This window comes from Pipra filicauda, unplaced genomic scaffold, assembly GCF_003945595.2.
Source record: "Pipra filicauda isolate LSUMZ 115617 unplaced genomic scaffold, ASM394559v2 scaffold437_size563383_pilon, whole genome shotgun sequence".
In the NCBI taxonomy this organism is placed as follows: domain Eukaryota; kingdom Metazoa; phylum Chordata; class Aves; order Passeriformes; family Pipridae; genus Pipra; species Pipra filicauda.
Window position 1 is genome coordinate 446,115 of NW_024104573.1, and position 18,756 is coordinate 464,870.

An 18,756-nucleotide genomic window follows, 5' to 3' on the forward strand; every position below is an offset into this window, starting at 1 on the left:
CTGGAAGAAGTCTTGCTCTCAGCAGCTTTGCCCAGGCCTCAGGCTGGGTTTCAGAGCCACAGGCCCTGCTACAAGAACAGACGCAGAAACAAAGCCTGGCCCAACATACAGAAGGCATTACATGCTAGGTATAAGACAAATAGGGAATAAAGTTGAATAAAGTTAACAAAAGTCTTGATCTCCTAAACCGGTCACGCTCCAAGAGTACTTGATTTTGTCTGAACAAAAGTAGTGCTTATATTGATAATTTTATTTTCAGTTCTTCATGTTGAGTATTTATAGACTGTCCTCTTAATGTTTGCATCTGTATTCTGATTTCATGACATGTTCTTTATTTTTAGAATGAGGAAATGTCAAAATCTACAGTGGATGCCTTCAAAAGCTTATCTCCAGAAGCAAGCTAAAGGTAGGCTAAAGCACAAGAGAGAAGTTTTCATTTCATAGGTTTTGCTCTCTGTGCTGCTTTTGTGGCTACACTGAGCTTATAAAGGTTATTTTACAAGGAGCCACCCTGCCTGCACTGATGGCAGGTGAAAGGGGCAGGAGAGATGTGGGTGCTGACAGCATTTGTACTCCCCTGTGTCTCTCAGCACTGGACTGGTAGTTTTGCTTCCTTCCTTTTGATTCATTTTCCTTCCTTTTCCTTCCTTCCTCACAAAGTCTGCTCGCAGCTCTGAATCTGTGCTACTGCAGGAGGATGTTGCTTACTGCTGTCTCAGAATAGGGGTCCAAGGTATAAGAATACAGATTGAAGCACAAGCCAAGTGCATTAGTTTATTTTTTGAGTACAGTTTTTTCTTTCATATGACAGAATGATGAAGTTCTGAATCAAAGTGTCTGTATCGTTGTTTCAAAGAAGCAGCAAATTATTTGAAGTCACACCAGTTTGTCTTTTTGCTTTATCTGTGCTTTTTCTTCCTAGCTGCAAAAAAGAAAGAGAAGAAATCTAAGACAAATGAGAAGAAAGAAAGCCATTCTGGAAAAAATCAGTTGGACTCTGGACAGAAACAAGCTCCTCAAGCTGTCGCACCAAGAGAAGACAGTACTGGGAAGAAGAGCAGTGAGCCTGCCCGTAAGCCTGTTGAGGAAAAGCATGAGGATGGGAATTCCTCCGTTCCCGTGTCAGAGCCCAAACCAGTTCCTACATCTGGTACCAGAAAGACTGGCAAGCAGACATTCCAGCAAGTCCAGCTCCCTCCTTCTCAGCCACCGAGCTCAGGACCTTTGAAAAAAGAAGCACCTAAACTTAGCACTTCTGAGCCCAAGAAAAAGCAGACTCCCCAACCAGAAATAGGTAAATGGGACTATTTATCCTCAGAATGTTTGAGTCGTGTTAAGTAACAATATTAATACCAGTAAAAACTGTTGGGTTTTAAATATGATAAATGCTTTGTGATGTGGTGAAAGTACAGCAGATTATTTTGAAAATTTTGCTTAGAACTGGCTTCCGTTTTGTTGAACCGCAGAGTATGTTGGGGCAGGGAGAAAGATGGCCATCCTGGTTGGGACTGAGTCGTGTAGCTGTGGCAGTCTGGAAGTATGTTTTCAATACTGTTAAGCCTGTCAACTTCCTAGTCTGAATGTGAAACCAGGAGGATGTAATCTTTTAACACAAAAGCATAGCCCACTATTGGATGTAGTGCAGAGCAGCATGAACAGTGACCAGCCAGGCAGCTCTGGGATTTCTGTGGCTTTGCACCCACAGTGCTCCAGATTGTTAGCAGAGCAAACTCTGCTAGTCATGCCTCCAGGAGACTGCTCATAGTTGGTGAGGTGCAGCCACAGAAGAGGGTGGAAAAGTTCTAGTCTAAAACTCATCGCATGTTACCCAGCTGATTTTTTTCCCTTTTCTTCTCTACAGGTGGCTGTTAGTTACTTGAAATACTCATAATTTTTCCCCCCCTTCCTAGGCACAGAACAAAGCAAACAGAAAAAAATTGCTCCCCGTCCAACTTTCCCTGTGAAACAGAAACCAAAAGAAAAGGTGAATACTGTTTTTTGTACAGTCAGTAAAATTTCAAGGACCTGGAACTTCTCTCTGTCTAGAAAGTAGAACCATCTTGTTGTAACCCTTTGCAGATACTTTTTTATATTTGGTTCTTAAAGATGTTAGGTTTTTCCTTGTTGGCTGTATGTGGATACCAGAAAAACCTGCTCTATGCCTAAGATTCGGCTTAGGTGTTATTTTGATCTCGAAGACTTGTGCACTGGGGGGTGGAGGCTCGTTTTTCCATAAAAAACGGAACTACCTTTGTCTCAGAAACAGCTCCGTCATGGAAAAATAAAATAATTGTCTTATTTAAATATGAGGGAGAAGTGCATAGGGCCTGATTACACCCAGAGTTGCCCCACTGCAGCAAAAGACCAACCCGCGCTCTGGTGGGAGAGAACAACGTGATGGTAGAGGAAAGTGCAGTACATGGAATTACAACTGTAATTGCATGTGGAATGCTCTTAGGGAATGGTTTGCGGAACGGTCACTTCCCTGCAGCTTCGACACACTCATTAATTCTGTGCTGGTTTGGGGGTTTGTCTGTGAATTATCTACAGCATCGGATGTAACAGCAGGGTAAGTTCTAATGTCCAGGGTTGAGATTAATGCAGGCTCCTTTGCTTGACCAGGAAAAGCCCCCTCCTCTAAGCAAGCCAGAGAGCAGCACGCTGAACTTGCTCAGCACTCTGACTAACGGCAGCAGTTCCAAGCAAAAGCCACCTACAGATGGAGTCCACAGAATCCGAGTGGATTTCAAGGTAGAGGACAAAATGTTTTAAGTATTTGAATGTTCCATGGCTCTAGACACTGGAACTAGAGTCCCCTGAGAGTGCTGAGTTTGTGTGTCTGATACCTTTCCCAGGGAACCGCAAATAGGAGCCTCATGAAGTCACTTGGTTGATTCTTAGAAGCTTGTTATGCCTTTTTTTTCCTTATAATTAGAGTACTGGATGAAGAGACACTTAAAGCTTTAAAACCTTAACTGTCAATGTGTGAGGATGAGCAAGAATTTGAGGTTTATGAAGAATTATTCCATTAAGATGGAACTTTAAATCCTTACCACAACTTGAGCCAACAAGATATGGGGAAAATGTTAGTAACTTGTAATTCACAATATTTGGGGTCTATTTGGGGTTTTAAAATGATAAATCATGTACTTTTTTGAACAACACTGTTGAAATAATAATAAAAATTAATATTTTCCTAATAATTTTTTAGTCCATCTCTAAGTGTTGATACTGGAGACTATAGTGAGATCTCATAAATGTTTTATACAAATATGGAGCTTAAATAAAGTACAATTCTTCTGAAATTTCATTTTTAGTAATAATTGTGCAATTGTGAAAAGCGTTGTCTTGTTCCTCAGGTTTGCTTTCCATAGAAGGAAGGCTCTAGCAGGCACTGAGCGCTCTCGGCAGGAGCAGTGCCGAGGTGTGACTCCCAAAATACACTGTAAAGTAGAGGTAGACGTTGAAATTATTTCAGTTTGAGACTTCTTGATCACAGGCCCAGAACGTAAAAAACAGCAATCATGTGAGCACTTTGTACTGATGTTATATGCCTTGTTCTGCATGGTGATGTGTCCTTTTGTACTTTCAGGAGGACTGTGAAGTGGAGAATGTTTGGGAGATGGGTGGGTTAGGCATCGTCACCTCGGTACCTATTACTCCCAGGGTGGTGTGTTTTCTCTGTGCCAGCAGTGGACATGTGGAGGTAAAGCATTGTGTTCTGCTGTTGATGACTTAGATACAGCACTATGTTGTTACAAAAATAAATAAAAATTATAATGACTGTAATTCAGAAGAAATTAAAATAATACATGTAAATCTGTCCTTGCTAGAATTTGTCCCAAGATACTCAAGTGCAAGGTATTTAAAATCACTTTAGAAACTTCTTCGGTGCTTACTTTGGAGGTGCATTAAGTGTGAAGAATAGCATATTTGAGAGCATCTATGTCTCTGAATTTTTGAACTCACATCTAATGTAATGCAGAAGCTTTGCTCTCTTTTAACTGGAAATAAGAAAGGCTACCCTATGGTGCAAAAGGGCTTTAGGCAGCAATGACTTTCCCAGGTGTGTCTGTACCTGCAAAGAGCTGCAAACTGTTACAGAAACGTGACTGGAAAGCTTCTGGTGCTGCCTGAGGAGCTGGATTGAGATGTGTTAAATGCATTTCCAGGTGTAGATAGGTGCCTTCTGAGCATCTTCAGACCAGCTGACCTGGGAAAGTGATAACTCTAGGAAAGTCTGGGTTCTGGTGAGTGGACAGTACTAGGGAAAAGGGGGTTAAGTTCTGGATGTGGACATCAGTGCACTTGAGGTCATGAAGGTCCAGTGGGGCATGGAGCCATCCCCTTTTCAGTCAGGGTGCTCCAGGCAACAAACAATTTCCGTGTCCCCTGTGAGCCTACAGTGTTCATGCCCTGAGAGTGATTGTTTTTCCAATATGACCAGCCTTGTAGGGGATACAGAGAAATTAGAAGAGCTTTCTAATGGCCACCTGGGCTGAATGGAGGAAGATACTTTTTGTTCTGCATGTCCCTACTTTCTGCACTAAATGTGTCTTCTGGTGCAGTTGGCTTGTGTTACAGGGAGGGAACAAGAGAGGGAGATCCTGAAGAACCCTGCAAGGCTTTGTCGATGCTCAGAGCACTTAGTTAGCAGGTACCAGACTCCTGGTGGCTGCGAGGTGTCCAGTCTGTATTTGGGTTTATCTGAAATACGCGCTCAGTTTCCCTCCTAAAATATGACAGTAGGAATGCTTGTTCTGTCAGCTGTAAAGCAGAATTCAAAGTAGTTTGGAGCACAAGGGGGTTGTTTGGGAGCTTCAAGCAGCTTCTGCATTGCTAAAACCTGCTTCTCCCTCCCTTGCAGTTTGTGTATTGCCAGGTCTGCTGTGAGCCCTTCCACAAGTTCTGCCTGGAGGAGAGCGAGCGGCCCCAGGAGGACCAGCTGGAGAACTGGTGCTGCCGTCGCTGCAAGTTCTGCCACGTGTGTGGGAGACAGCACCAGGCCACCAAGGTACCCCAGAACTGCTGGGAGACCCAGCAACACCCCCACTGGTCCCAGAGCTCCTCTTGCTCCAGAACTTGGCGAGAAGAGCTGAGGGGCAGAGTCTGTGCGCTGGGGAGGAGACCTCTCGAGTTGCTCCAATGCGGTTTCTTTCTCGTGCTCCAAATGGGGGATTCAATAAAAAATTAAAATGTCCAGGACTTTGCATACCTTTGCAGGGTCTCTGTTCCAATGCTTTTTCCCCTTATTCTTGTAGCAATTGCTGGAGTGTAACAAGTGCCGAAACAGCTATCACCCTGAGTGCCTGGGCCCAAACTACCCAACCAAACCCACCAAGAAAAAGAAAGTTTGGGTGAGGCGTTTTAATTTCTTTTTTGGAAAATTCATTTATTGACTGATCATAACGCACCAGAGCTCTGCAGAGCTCTGATGCAATTGCTCAGCTTTTCAAGCCAAGGTGCCTGTTGCTTCGGAAGGTACATTCAGAAACAGATAATGAGGTGGCTGGTTGATAAGATGTTCTGAACAAGCAGGGTTTTTAAAGAGGTTACACCTTTTTTTAGTTGTAGTAGATCTTCTGATCATAGTAAGTCTTTTGATCATAGTCCCATAAAGTGGAAGAAGCTCTTTAGAATGGAAGCATTTACCTTGTTAACAAATCTGTTGATATTGGTGTTGAGAGACAATTTGGATTAATGTCCTAATTTGCATCTTTCAAGCTTCTGTTCTAAACAAGTGCCAATAGTGTATTTCCTACTTAGGAGTTTGTAGGTGTTTTCTACTACGATACATAAAGTTTGTAAACTTTTAAAGGAAGACTTTGTATTTTAGATCAGAAGAAATGCCACAACTACATATGCTGTTTTATGTGAGGGAAAGGTGATATTTTCTTCAATGCAAATATGAAGGACAGAAAAACTATACTGCAGTTTGGTTTAATGTTTTTTCTTGTTGCATTATTACCATCTTACCATGAAAGGAGTGAGCTCTGTTCTTTTTGGTGAAAGTTTCAGCATTTGAAACTCCTTGTTCTGTTGGATGAGTTCTCAGTGCTCGTTAAATAAAATTATGAAATGTGTTGTTTGCACAGAAAGCACAGGAACTGCTGGATAAAAGCATGTAACTCTTGCCAAATGCATTCTTTTTCCAGATATGTACCAAATGTGTTCGCTGCAAGAGCTGTGGATCAACAACACCAGGCAAAGGGTGGGATGCACAGTGGTCTCATGACTTCTCCCTGTGTCACGATTGTGCCAAACTCTTTGCTAAAGGTACATAAAGTTGTGACTCTTTACAGCAGGAGCCTCCTCAGCTGCTTAGTTTTGAATCAGTCAGTGTCAGTATGAGTGAGCAGAGGGCCAGCATGACAGCTGAGCTTGGCACAGTCCAGGCAGCAGTGCGGGCTGGTTAAGGTCAAGCCTGAAAGAGCATGTAACAGTTCCTGTCAAGGCCAGGATCTTAGAGCATGCAGTGGCTCACCAAAGTCACCACTGCTTTATTTTCAGAGTTTGGGGCTTTCAGCATGTAAACTCTGTGCCATGTGAAGGAATTATTACACACCTGTTAGCCCAGGATTTCAAGTAGCAGTTGAGGAAAAGACATTTTAAAGTATTCTGGACTTAAAAGCAACAAAATTTCTATTGTAAAGTGGTTGTTTCCTGTGTTAGTTGCTGTACATGATGCCTTTGAACCTCAAAGGGGCATTCTTGGGAAAAATCCCAGGATAGAAAATCTTAACTGTCTCACATAATTTCTTGCCTGTGTGTCATCTTTTTCCTTTCATTTTGCTCTTGCATATAATATTTTGTTAGTCTTACCACGCCCAAAAAATGGGTGCCCAGCCATGGGATTCTAGAGTAGGCAGTGGTCTTTCAAAGTTATTTGTTGTAGCCTCCTGACAGTAGATGGGACTGTGCTGGCAGCTTACGGGGAAGGGTGTTCAGAGCTGCTTGGTGCACCAGGAAGTAACCACCCAGCCTTTAAGATGTGTGTGGAGTCCAAACTCCTGATGAAATCTGATTATGTTTGCAGGAAATTTTTGCCCTCTCTGTGACAAATGCTACGATGATGATGACTATGAGAGTAAGATGATGCAGTGTGGGAAATGCGACCGCTGGGTCCACTCCAAATGCGAAAACCTTTCTGGTAAGGAAATCCTCATCCCATCAGCACTAAAGAACACAGGGTAGTGATTAGATCAGAGCAATCCAGTCCTGGACCTTTCTACTAGAGTGTTACTTTAACACCCTCACTTGTGACCTACCTGAAAAATACCTGTCAAGTTGGTGACAGGTAAACCAGTGCTAATACCAGTGACATCCTGAAAGCACAGGACTTGCTTCAAAGGCAGTGTCACTCAGTTAGCTGCAGAAGGGGCTTTTGTTACCTGAAAAGTATTTCAGTTAGGAAGTAAGTGCAGGGCAGGGGCTTTTCCCTGTATCCATCCTTCAGTGAAGTACTTCAGATGGTTATCTTATCTTCTTTTGTCTCCAGATGAAATGTATGAGATACTGTCCAACTTGCCTGAGAGTGTCGCGTACACCTGCATTAACTGTACAGACCAGCATCCTGCAGAGTGGCGTCTGGCACTGGAAAAGGAGCTGCAGGTTTCCCTGAAGCAGGTTTTAACAGCCCTGTTGAATTCCAGAACTACCAGCCACCTGCTGCGGTATCGACAGGTAAGCTGGAGCTTCTGTCTTCTTAGTGTTAGTCCAGCTTGTGACGTGCCTGGCATTCACTTGAGCTGTGGTATTGCTGTGCCTCTTCCTGCAGAAATGTCTGCATCATATTTGGAACAACACATGCTGTGATTTATTTATATTTTTCTTTCTTTTGTTCATACAACTTGTGAAACTGAAAAAATATAGGGTAAAGTTCTTCAAGGAATGGGAGGATTTTGCTCTGTGATGGTGAAGGTGCTTTTCTGACAGAAGAAGAGGATCTTAGTCTTGAAATATGCATTCAGAAATAAGACTTCTGAACAATGGGTTTGATTCTTATAGCTGATGGCTCTGCCCTGCTGTGCACCTTACAGGTCATAGCAGGAAGCTGCTTAAGAGCTTTTCATTGTTCCTACATTTTGGACAGAAATCAGAACTCGGGTCTCCTTTCATTCACATTAGCGAGAATCTCTGGGCCAATAAATGTGCTTGGGAGTGTATCATGAGGAGCAGCTACATTTCAATAGCCAACATCCCTCTGTTTCATTGCTGGTGTTCACAGGCAGCAAAACCACCTGATTTAAATCCTGAAACAGAAGAGAGCATCCCATCCAGAAGCTCTCCTGAGGGTCCCGATCCTCCTGTCCTAACAGAAGTCAGTAAACAGGAGGAGCAGCAACCTCTGGATCTGGAAGGAGTGAAAAGAAAAATGGATCAAGGAAGTTACACATCTGTGGTATGTCAAAATTTTCATGTTCCACTCTATTATGCTATAGACTCTGTGAATTGCTTTATGACCTGTGGTGTTTATAACTGAGCAGGCTTAAGCCTTTTCTTCAGGAACACGGAAGCAGGTTATCGTGCTGCTAAAAATAATTCTGGCTGGCACTGATGTTGATGTTGGCCCAGAGACAAGTAATTGATGCTGTTGTAGGGCTCTCTGTAATCAGCAGTGATACTTGGTTAGACCCCATTTGCTCTTAGTCAGGTGTTTATGTAGATGGAAACAGGACAGGTCATCCTTCATGTGGAAATTTTGACTGAAGGCCTGGCCCAATAGCTCTGCTGCTGTCAGTTAGCTGAAAAGGAAGGAATTCATGGGTGAAGGGGTGACTTATTCAAGGGTCAGTTACAGAAAATGCTAGTGTTGAACAAATCAGTTCTCTTTGCAGAGACCAGCCTTTTACTTTTTTTCCCCTACAGAATCTGTAATCTTTGAAGAACACTGTATATTGCAAAGTGCTTGACAAATGTTGATTGTGCCAGATTTTGACCAAATCCTTCTGAGGTAGCTAGTTTAGTGGATGTAAAACTGGTCAGAAGTCAGCTCCTTGTAGAAGGAAGAAGTGAACAGTTGTGGGTGTAGCAGCTCTGCCAGCCAGTTTGCAAATGTAGAGGGCTGCTTGATTCTTCACAGCCAAATTCTCTTTCTGCTTTTAAGTCATGCTCTTGTCCAATCTGAAAGTCATCTAGATGCTCATTTGATGCCCTAAAGGATTAGTGGATGGTGTAGCTGTGCAAAAGACAATCCTGTTAATGTGAAGTTTTGTGGGTTTCTTACAGTTGGATTTTAGTGATGACATTGTGAAGATAATTCAAGCAGCCATTAATTCCGATGGCGGGCAGCCGGAGGTTAAGAAAGCCAACAGCATGGTCAAGTCCTTCTTTATTCGGGTGAGATGGGCTACAGTTATTTTGAAATCTGCTTGGTATCCTACCACTGCTTGTTGCTGTTGGAGTCCAAAGGGCCATCACACTTGCCCTTGCTTGGGTCTTTCCAGGAATAAAATAATACATTGTCAGAGTTGTTGATGTTAATGAAATGTTACTAGTTGTGCATTTACAGTAGATCTTGGCTGAATGTCTTTGAATTTTTGGGTATGTTGTCTAACTTTTCTAATGGGTTGTTGTTTTCCTTTAGCAAATGGAGCGTGTTTTTCCATGGTTCAGTGTAAAAAAGTCCAGATTTTGGGAGCCAAATAAAGTAACAAGCAAGTAAGTAACTGTTCTGTATCCGACTGTGACACCCTGCTGTTTGCCAGCTGTCCAAGCAAAACGTATTGAGAGAGCCTGTTGTGGGGCTGGGATTTCTGGTTTTCTTTTTTTTTTTTTCCCTAGGAAGTTACACATTAATCCCATTCCCAAGTTTTGTACATGCTTCCTTGTTCTAAAGCAGAACACGTTTTAGAACTATTTACAACTATTTAGAACTAGGTATTACTGTGTGTTGACTTGTCAGTCCTGTCCTTCCTTCTCTCTCTTCCTTCTCACACCCCCACTTGGGGTGGCTCTCCTGCACCTGTTACCCTCCAAAGAAACAGACACTCACATCACAAACCTTAAAATGTGAGTGGTCACAGCCTTTGTGGGGACCACATGTAGGCTGTAGGTAATTAAATGAGTTATTAGAGGGGGAGATGTCAGGTAGGCCCTGGTAGCCAGGACACAAAGGTCCTCTAGTGCAGCCGGGTGTGACACTGACCCCTTGCTCCATCTCAGCAGTGGTATGTTGCCAAACGCGGTGCTGCCCCCGTCGCTCGACCATAATTATGCTCAGTGGCAGGAGCGTGAAGAGAACAACCGCACTGAACAGCCCCCTCTGATGAAGAAAATCATTCCAGCTCCAAAACCCAAAGGGCCTGGAGAACCGGATTCACCAACTCCTCTACATCCTCCTACACCTCCCATCTCTGGTAAGAAAATCAATGGCAGCACTGCCAATCCCAAATCTGAAGCGCTTTGGTCCAAAGCTCCTCGTAGTAAAGGGAGGGTGGTATTCTGAATGCAACTGTCTTGAGACCTCTGTGACCTGAAATCATTCGGAGGCTGTTACACACAAGGTGTTTCTGAGCTAAGCTTGGACGCAGGAATACTTTTGCCCCTGAATGAGGGCTATGTGGAGGCTGATGTGTGCTTTGCTTTCCAAGCTGGCTATTGAAAACTCTTTTACCCGGTTTGCTTACTGACAATCTCTCCAGATGAATTTTTGCCTTCCTGAATTTCAAGAATGAACACAGTTCTCTCCTTTAACTCTAAGGCTCTGACAGAAGCAGAGAGGATAGTCCTGAACTGAACCCACCTCCAGATGTAGAAGACAACAGGCAGTGCGCGTTGTGCCTGAAATATGGTGACGACAGTGCTAATGTGAGTATGTGCCACGTGCCCATTTCCACAGGAGCCCATTTAACCAGTGCTGTAGGTTTGGTACTGTGGATAGGCGGGACGGGTTTTATGCATGGTTGTGTCTCATAGAAATTTGAAAAAAAAACATTTCCTTCCGTTCTTTAGGATGCTGGGCGTCTTCTCTATATCGGCCAAAACGAATGGACACATGTGAACTGTGCTTTGTGGTCAGCAGAAGTGTTTGAAGATGATGATGGTTCTCTGAAAAACGTGCACATGGCTGTCATCCGGGGAAAGCAGCTGGTGAGTACAAGCAAAGAACGTTTCGTTAAACTTCACACTGATTTAGAATCACAGAACCAAGACAGGAGCCCAGCTAAAAGATGCCTTGTGTGTGTGTTTGTTCTGCTCTGTCCTTTCTTGCAGTATTTTTTTAACACTATAACAGTACTGAATGAAGGTATTTGAAAAGTTGTTTTATCATTGCTCAGTTCAGAAATATTGTGGAGATAAATTGAAGCTTGCAAATGTGAGAGTTGGATATGGAGCTGAAGCAGGAAAGTCTGAGGCCTGGAGGAACCAGTCCACAAAAGTTCTTCTATATGAGGGATCCTTCTTCCTCTTACCTCCTCCTCCATGTCTCGCTTTTGCGTGTGAGTCACTGTAGTGAAATGGAACGACAGTGAAGTGGGAGATCAGGCATTAGTCTAAACTTCTGTCTGTGCCAAAAAAACAACTGACAGCAGTAATGGTGGTCTTGTTTTAGAAGAGATTAAATTTTAACTTTTTTTTTTTTTGCCTTTGCAGAGATGTGAGTTCTGCCAGAAGTCAGGTGCCACAGTAGGCTGCTGCCTCACTTCCTGTACCAGTAACTATCATTTCATGTGTTCACGAGCCAAGAACTGTGTCTTTCTGGATGATAAGAAAGTTTACTGCCAGAGGCATCGTGACTTGATCAAAGGAGAGGTGAGATTCTTCTGTCCTGGTCTGCCTCACACTCTGAAGGTGGGGTTAGCCTGTAACTATGAGCACTTTTTAGAAGTTCATGTTGAGTGTGTTCCTCACGAACGAGGGCTGGACCGCAGTGCTCTTCGAAAGATGTCAGTGGTACAACTGGCCTGGGGCAGTTTGGCAAGTGGTGCTGTGTGGCAGTTCAAAAACCAAAAGATCAAACTGAGGATTGAGTAGGACAGGCTGCATAGCATACATGTGGTGGTTCCTTTAATGAGTAGTTTTGTGGTTTCTTGTTCCAGGTGGTTCCGGAGAATGGGTTTGAAGTTCTTAGGAGAGTTTTTGTGGACTTTGAAGGGATAAGTTTGAGAAGAAAATTTCTTAGTGGCTTGGAACCAGAGAACATCCACATGATGATTGGTATGATCTAGTCTCTGGATACTTGATCCACCTTTGGTGCTGGAATGTGGTTCACAGAACTGTTCTGTTCCTCTCTCTGCTCAGGTTCAATGACAATAGACTGTTTAGGAATTCTGAATGACCTCTCAGACTGTGAAGATAAGTTGTTTCCCATCGGCTATCAGTGAGTATAAACTGTTTCATGATTTGATGTCTTTCAGTATATTTCATGCCAAACCAGAACTGAAATAACATATGGGAAAATTGACTGTAGCTTCCCTACACTGCTGAGGAATCTCTGATTAAGCTGGGTGTGCAGCATGTTTTGCCAGGAGGCCTTTGGCCCATGTAGTTTTGAGAAACTGAAAATTTGAAACAGGAATGAGGTTTACTCAACTGTTGATTAAATTACTTTATGTTTGAATTATCTTCCAGGTGCTCCAGGGTGTACTGGAGCACAACAGATGCCAGGAAGCGCTGCGTGTATACCTGCAAGATCATGGAGTGCCGACCTCCAGTCATAGAACCTGACATTAACAGCACTGTAGAGCACGATGATAACAGAACAATTGCCCATAGCCCAGTTTCCCTTACAGGTAATCTTTTAAGGACTTTATAGAAGTATATTCTCTGTATGGTTTTGCCACAGTGCATCTCTTAAACAGATTTGGACTAGAATCCACTTCAGGCTTCCAAATTATGTTACAGCATCTTAAGACTTTAAGGTCCTGACTGTACTGCTAACTTTGAAAACTTCAGCCAAACGGACACTGCTGCAGGGATGGTTTCTAGTCTACAGCTTATAGAATTTTCTAGTGATCTAAAACTTCAAACTGTACTTGAAGTGTCAGTGTTGGTCTGTAATATGGGGGTTCAGTGCAATGTTGAATAGTCATATTGTACTGCTTAAGTATTTCCAAATTGTTTTCATGTATCCCAGGGTAAAGCAGTGAAAGATTTTTAAAACATTTATAGTTGTCATTGTCAACATAGAATTCTAAACTCTATAAATACATAGTGGAATTTGATGTGTAAGCTGAGCATTAATGTATTGCTACAAGTATTTGAAAATGTTCTTATGAGAAGAAACCAGGTATTATCTGATGGCAGATCTTTGACTTTGTGTTCATTTAACAAACACCCTGTTTCTCAAAGTGGAACCTGATAGCAGTATACACTTTATCAGGTCATAGCTTTTAGAGTTCAGTGATGGCTTATATGTTGTTTCTCTTTTATACAACAACAGAAACTCTACCGAAAGACAGCCAAAATACACCTGAAATTGTAAACCCACCATCACCAGATCGTCCCTTGCATTCTCAGACCTCTAGTTCCTGTTACTATCCAGTGGTCTCAAAGGGCCCCAGGATCAGAGCGCCAAGTTATCCATCCACACAGAGGTCTCCTGGATCTAGGCCGTTGCCCTCTGCAGGTATTTCTAGTGCTGTTGACTTTGATTGAGGTTTGTTTTGAAAATATTTTTGTTTAGTTTGTGCCTTTTTTTTTTGGCTTCCTTCAGAATGGGGTGTTATGTTCTGTTTCTAAAGAAAGGAGTGAAATGGCAATAGGCTTGAGGAGAGGAAAGTTCTGACAAAACACGGTAGAGGTGGCTTGTTGAGAAATGTACAACTGACACAAACATTCCCCTGGGATAAAGAAGCAGCATTTGGGCAATATAGTAGTAGTGACCCAGAAGAGCTGTGATAAAAGTTAGGGACTTAACATCTCGGTCAGTATTTTTCTAGAGAGAGTCAGAAATGTGGTATTGTAATTCAGTTGCTGTTTCTGTATGAATGACTCATGTTTTGTTTCAAACTGATGTTGAAAATTCCCATCTAAAGTTGAGGTACCAAACCCTGAGATGCAAATTTGTCAGCTCCACATGGTGAATCCTGGTTGACAGTATCAGGTTTTTAACACTTATCTCAAGTATCATCATTATGTTGGTGCTAATTGGCTGAAAGGTTTTGTTGGGTTTTAATTTCTTGTGTTTTATATGAAGGAATAGGGTGTGCATTGATTGTGAAGGTTTCAGGTCATCTGACAGTCTTTCTTGCCTTCTTTTCTCAGGAAGTCCTACCCCAGTGACCCATGAAATAGTGACAGTAGGGGATCCTTTGCTGTCCTCAGGACTTAAGAGCATTGGTTCTCGGAGACACAGCACCTCTTCTTTGTCACAGCAGCAATCAAAACTCCGAATGGTTTCCCCTGCACGAGCTGGGAACACTTACTCCAGGCATGGTGTGTCTTCAGTTTCCAGCCTGGGGGCCTCTTCAGAACATGAACTGACCGTCAGAAGTACCGACCGCTTTGTGGGGTCGGTGAACACGGGTCCTCCTAGTGCTCCAGTTCAAAGTTGCTCTACCAGTTCAGGCTCCCAGAAAACAGCACCTACAACTGGAAGTAAAACTTACCAGCTGGATGCATCTCCATCTATGGAAGGGAAACATTCCAGCAGTTCAGATTTGATAGCCAAAGGTGCACCTTCTAAGGGAGAGAAAATGAAAGCGGTGACCTCAAAGGACCCAGATTATTCAGCTCATACTTTTGTCCCTGGAGGAAGCTCCAAAGTGTCCACTCAACCAACCAGTTCATCAGGCACAGAAGCGAATGTTAAAATAGGAACCTTTCAAGAGTGTTCAGGATCATTTTCTTCCAAAGAAGCAATAGCCTTTCCACCTTTGCATCAGAGAGGCCCAAGGAAAGACAGAGATCAGCATGTGGAACCTGTACAGCCAGAGAAAACAACTGTGGCTGATGAGACGGATGCAAAGACCTTGAAGTCTGCTGGAGTAAACAGCAGATCTCCTGCAGCAAGTGAGCAAGTAGTTTCTGCCCCCAGAGAGAGGCGTCAGAAGGGTAAAAAGTTAATGAAAGACAGTTTTAAAGAGAAGCATTCTCTGAAATCTCTTACAGAGTCAAGTCAAGCAGTAGGCAGTGATGAAGGAAACCTGAAACCAGAATTTGGCCATCAGGGCTTGGCAACTGAACAAATTAGTCAGAGGTTATGTAATAATATTCCTGCTGAAAAAGCTGGTGAGAAGTCTCCACCTTCACAAGGACCATCTAAAGGGTCATCAGTGCAGGTTGAAGCAGCCCCTAAGGAATCGCAGGCACCCAGAAAACGCACCGTTAAAGTCACTCTGACTCCTCTCAAGATGGAAAGTGAAAACCAGTCTAAAAATGCACAGCAGGAAAGTGATGCCGAAACTCAGTCTGCTGGGGCAGACCTGGCTGCTCTGGCTGAGCCCTCCTTGGCTTCGGAAAGCCCAGAAGAGAACCCTGTAGTTCAGGGAAGCCCAAATGAAGCGCCAGCACAGGAATCTCAAAATAACACATATGAAAATTTGCCCATTCAGGATAACAACTTGATGCTCCAGGATGGTGCTAAAGCTCAAGAAGAAGGCTCATACAAGCGGAGGTATCCACGGAGAAGTGCTCGGGCCAGATCCAATATGTTCTTTGGACTGACTCCTCTGTATGGTGTGAGGTCCTATGGAGAGGAAGACATTCCCTTCTACAGTAACTCAACTGGCAAGAAGCGAGGGAAGCGTTCTGCAGAAGGACAAGTGGATGGCGCAGATGACTTGAGCACATCAGATGAAGATGACTTATACTACTATAATTTCACAAGGACGGTGGTTTCCTCGAACACGGAGGAGAGGCTTGGATCCCATAGTTTATTCAGGGAGGAGGAGCAGTGCGATCTTCCAAAAATCTCACAGCTAGACGGTGTGGATGATGGAACTGAAAGTGATACAAGTGTTACAGCAACAACCAGAAAAGTCAGCCAGGTCACTAAAAGGAGTGGCAAAGAAAATGGGACAGAGAACTTAAAGATGGATAGAACTGAAGAAACTGGAGAGAAAGTACAAGTCACCAAGAGCTCTACTGTCCACAAAACTGACCCCAAGATTGATAACTGCCACCCTGTGAGCAGGGTTAAAGCGCAGGGTCAGGACTCACTGGAGGTGCAGCTGAGTTCATTGGAAACAGGCCGCAGGACTCACGCAAGCACACCTTCCGACAAGAACTTACTGGACACTTTCAACACAGAACTTCTGAAATCCGACTCTGACAATAACAACAGCGATGACTGTGGGAACATCCTCCCTTCTGATATCATGGACTTTGTACTGAAGAACACACCATCTATGCAGGCATTGGGAGAAAGTCCAGAGTCCTCATCATCAGAACTCCTGACACTTGGAGAAGGTTTAGGTCTCGACAGCAACCGTGGCAAGGATATGGGTTTGTTTGAGGTGTTCTCCCAGCAGCTGCCCACTGCTGAGCCTGTGGACAGCAGCGTCTCTTCCTCTATATCAGCAGAGGAGCAGTTTGAATTGCCACTGGAGCTTCCTTCTGATCTCTCTGTTCTGACCACTCGCAGCCCTACGGTGCCCAGCCAAAATCACAACAGGCTCGCTGTCATCTCGGAGTCTTCTCTTTCCTCTTCGGGAGAGAGGTCAATGCTTGCCTTGCCTTCCACAGAGTCTGGGGAAAAGAGAGTGACAGTTACAGAAAAATCTGCCTCGGGGGAAGGCGATGCAGCTCTCCTGAGTCCAGGGGTAGACCCGAGCCCTGAAGGACACATGACTCCCGATCACTTCATCCAGGGTCACATAGATGCAGAGCATATAGCCAGCCCACCCTGTGGCCCCGTTGAGCAAGGGCACGGCAGCAACCAGGATTTAACAAGAAACAGCGGGACTCCGGGTATCCAGGTGCCGGTGTCACCCACCGTTCCCCTCCAGAGCCAGAAGTACGTGCCAAACTCCACAGACAGTCCTGGCCCTTCACAGATCTCCAACGCTGCGGTGCAGACAACGCCACCCCACCTCAAGCCGCCCGCAGAAAAACTTCTGGTAGTCAATCAAAACATGCAGCCCCTGTATGTCCTCCAGACTCTACCCAACGGTGTCACCCAAAAGATACAGTTGACACCTTCTGTTAGTTCTGCACAGAGTGTGATGGAGAGCAATGCTTCGGTGCTGGGGCCCATGGGGAGCGGGCTCACGCTGACCACAGGATTAAATCCAAGCTTGCCTTCATCTCAGTCCTTATTCCCTCCCACAAGCAAGGGTCTGCTGCCCATGTCCCATCACCAGCATATACATCCCTTCTCCACAGCTGCTCAGACTGGCTTCCCACCCAACATCAGCAGTCCTTCGCCAGGTCTTCTGATTGGGGTGCAGCCACCTCCCGATCCTCAGCTCTTAGTGTCCGAAGCTAGTCAGAGGACAGACCTTGGTACCACTGCTTCTACACCAGCTGCTGCCCTAGGCAAGAAACGGCCCATATCTCGTCTGCAGTCACGGAAGAACAAGAAGCTGGCTCCCTCTGGAACTGCTTCTGCTATAGCTCCTCCTGACATGGTCTCTAACATGACCTTAATTAATTTTGCTCCTTCCCAAATTTCCAATCACCCACTGGATTTGGGAACCATTGCGAATTCAACATCCCAGAGAACTGTCCCCAATATTATCAAAAGGTCCAAGTCTGGTGTCATGTATTTTGAGCAAACATCTTTGCTCCCACAAGGTGGGACCACTACTGCAGTCAGCACGTCTCCCAGCGTTATTGGTCCAGATGCTAGTCACCTCCCAGCAGGGCCTGTATCGGGCCTAACATCGAGTTCCTCAGTGCTGAACGTTGTATCCATGCAGGCCACAGCAGCCCCTACTACTGGTGGATCAGTTCCTGGTCATGTTCTGGGACAAAGTTCTGTAACATTAACAAGCCCTGGATTATTAGGGGACCTTGGTTCGATAAGCAACCTCCTGATCAAAGCTAGTCAGCAAAGCCTTGGTCTTCAGGAGCAGCACATGACTTTACCACCAAGTTCTGGGATGTTTTCACAACTGGGAGCATCTCAGACTCCATCTACGGCAGCCATGACAGCTGCATCAAGCATTTGTGTTCTGCCTTCAGCACAGACAATGGGCATGACAGTCGCTCCGTCATCTGCTGACCCAGAAGGCTCGTACCAGCTTCAGCACATGACACAGCTCTTAGCCAGCAAAACTGGGGTTGCTTCCTCCCAGCTGGACCTTAGCACAGCTTCGGCAACAACGCAGCTGTCGAGCTTTCCGCACCTGGTTGATGCTCCAAACAACACCGGACTCGAACAAAGCAAGGCTTCCTCATCAGTGATGCATGCCAGCTCAGCATCTCCTGGAGGCTCCCCATCACCTGGTCAGCAGTCTGCAAGTAGCTCCGTGCTGGGTCCCACAAAAATGAAGCCAAAAATCAAACGCATCCAGCCACTGTTAGACAAAGGGAATGGAAAGAAGCACAAAACTTCTCATGCGTGGGCTGGTTCTTCTGAAGTTCACGCTCCCGACAGAGGGGCTGTTGCTGTACCCCAGGTCTTGGCTACAGGGTAAGAGGAGAGTTTGGTTTTGCTCATCCCTGAGGTTTTTTAACAATATGAGAAAGAATCTCACACTAGTTTCTCCAGCAAATTCTTCAAGTGAAGGCAAATTGTGAAGTGCAAGCTTTGATTCTGATGTGGTGCTGGAAGTGTGATCTGGTTCCTCATATCACAGGAGCAGCTGTTACTACTTGTGTAGTTCTGTGGAACTGGTGGATCTGTTCCTGCTTTCCAGTCTTGTTTAG

The 18,756-nt window shown here is 44.5% G+C and overlaps 1 protein-coding gene across 2 annotated transcripts in view; it reads left to right on the plus strand.

The window, feature by feature from the left end:
• The window catches only part of KMT2A (lysine methyltransferase 2A), a 40,145-nt gene that overhangs the window by 14,474 nt on the left and 6,915 nt on the right, over positions 1 to 18,756 (plus strand). Inside the window, exons 6-27 of one of the 2 annotated variants that reach the window (XM_027737717.2) lie at positions 342 to 406; positions 923 to 1,294; positions 1,911 to 1,984; positions 2,623 to 2,751; positions 3,593 to 3,706; positions 4,868 to 5,014; positions 5,262 to 5,357; positions 6,156 to 6,276; positions 7,037 to 7,150; positions 7,499 to 7,683; positions 8,228 to 8,401; positions 9,229 to 9,339; positions 9,587 to 9,660; positions 10,168 to 10,358; positions 10,703 to 10,809; positions 10,954 to 11,091; positions 11,596 to 11,754; positions 12,042 to 12,159; positions 12,244 to 12,322; positions 12,574 to 12,734; positions 13,385 to 13,570; positions 14,209 to 18,520. In XM_027737717.2, coding sequence (XP_027593518.1) covers positions 342 to 406; positions 923 to 1,294; positions 1,911 to 1,984; positions 2,623 to 2,751; positions 3,593 to 3,706; positions 4,868 to 5,014; positions 5,262 to 5,357; positions 6,156 to 6,276; positions 7,037 to 7,150; positions 7,499 to 7,683; positions 8,228 to 8,401; positions 9,229 to 9,339; positions 9,587 to 9,660; positions 10,168 to 10,358; positions 10,703 to 10,809; positions 10,954 to 11,091; positions 11,596 to 11,754; positions 12,042 to 12,159; positions 12,244 to 12,322; positions 12,574 to 12,734; positions 13,385 to 13,570; positions 14,209 to 18,520 — 7,227 coding nt within the window. Of the gene's footprint in view, positions 1 to 341; positions 407 to 922; positions 1,295 to 1,910; positions 1,985 to 2,622; positions 2,752 to 3,592; positions 3,707 to 4,867; positions 5,015 to 5,261; positions 5,358 to 6,155; positions 6,277 to 7,036; positions 7,151 to 7,498; positions 7,684 to 8,227; positions 8,402 to 9,228; positions 9,340 to 9,586; positions 9,661 to 10,164; positions 10,359 to 10,702; positions 10,810 to 10,953; positions 11,092 to 11,595; positions 11,755 to 12,041; positions 12,160 to 12,243; positions 12,323 to 12,573; positions 12,735 to 13,384; positions 13,571 to 14,208; positions 18,521 to 18,756 lie in introns of both variants that reach the window. The other variant, XM_027737716.2, reaches the window with a different exon arrangement.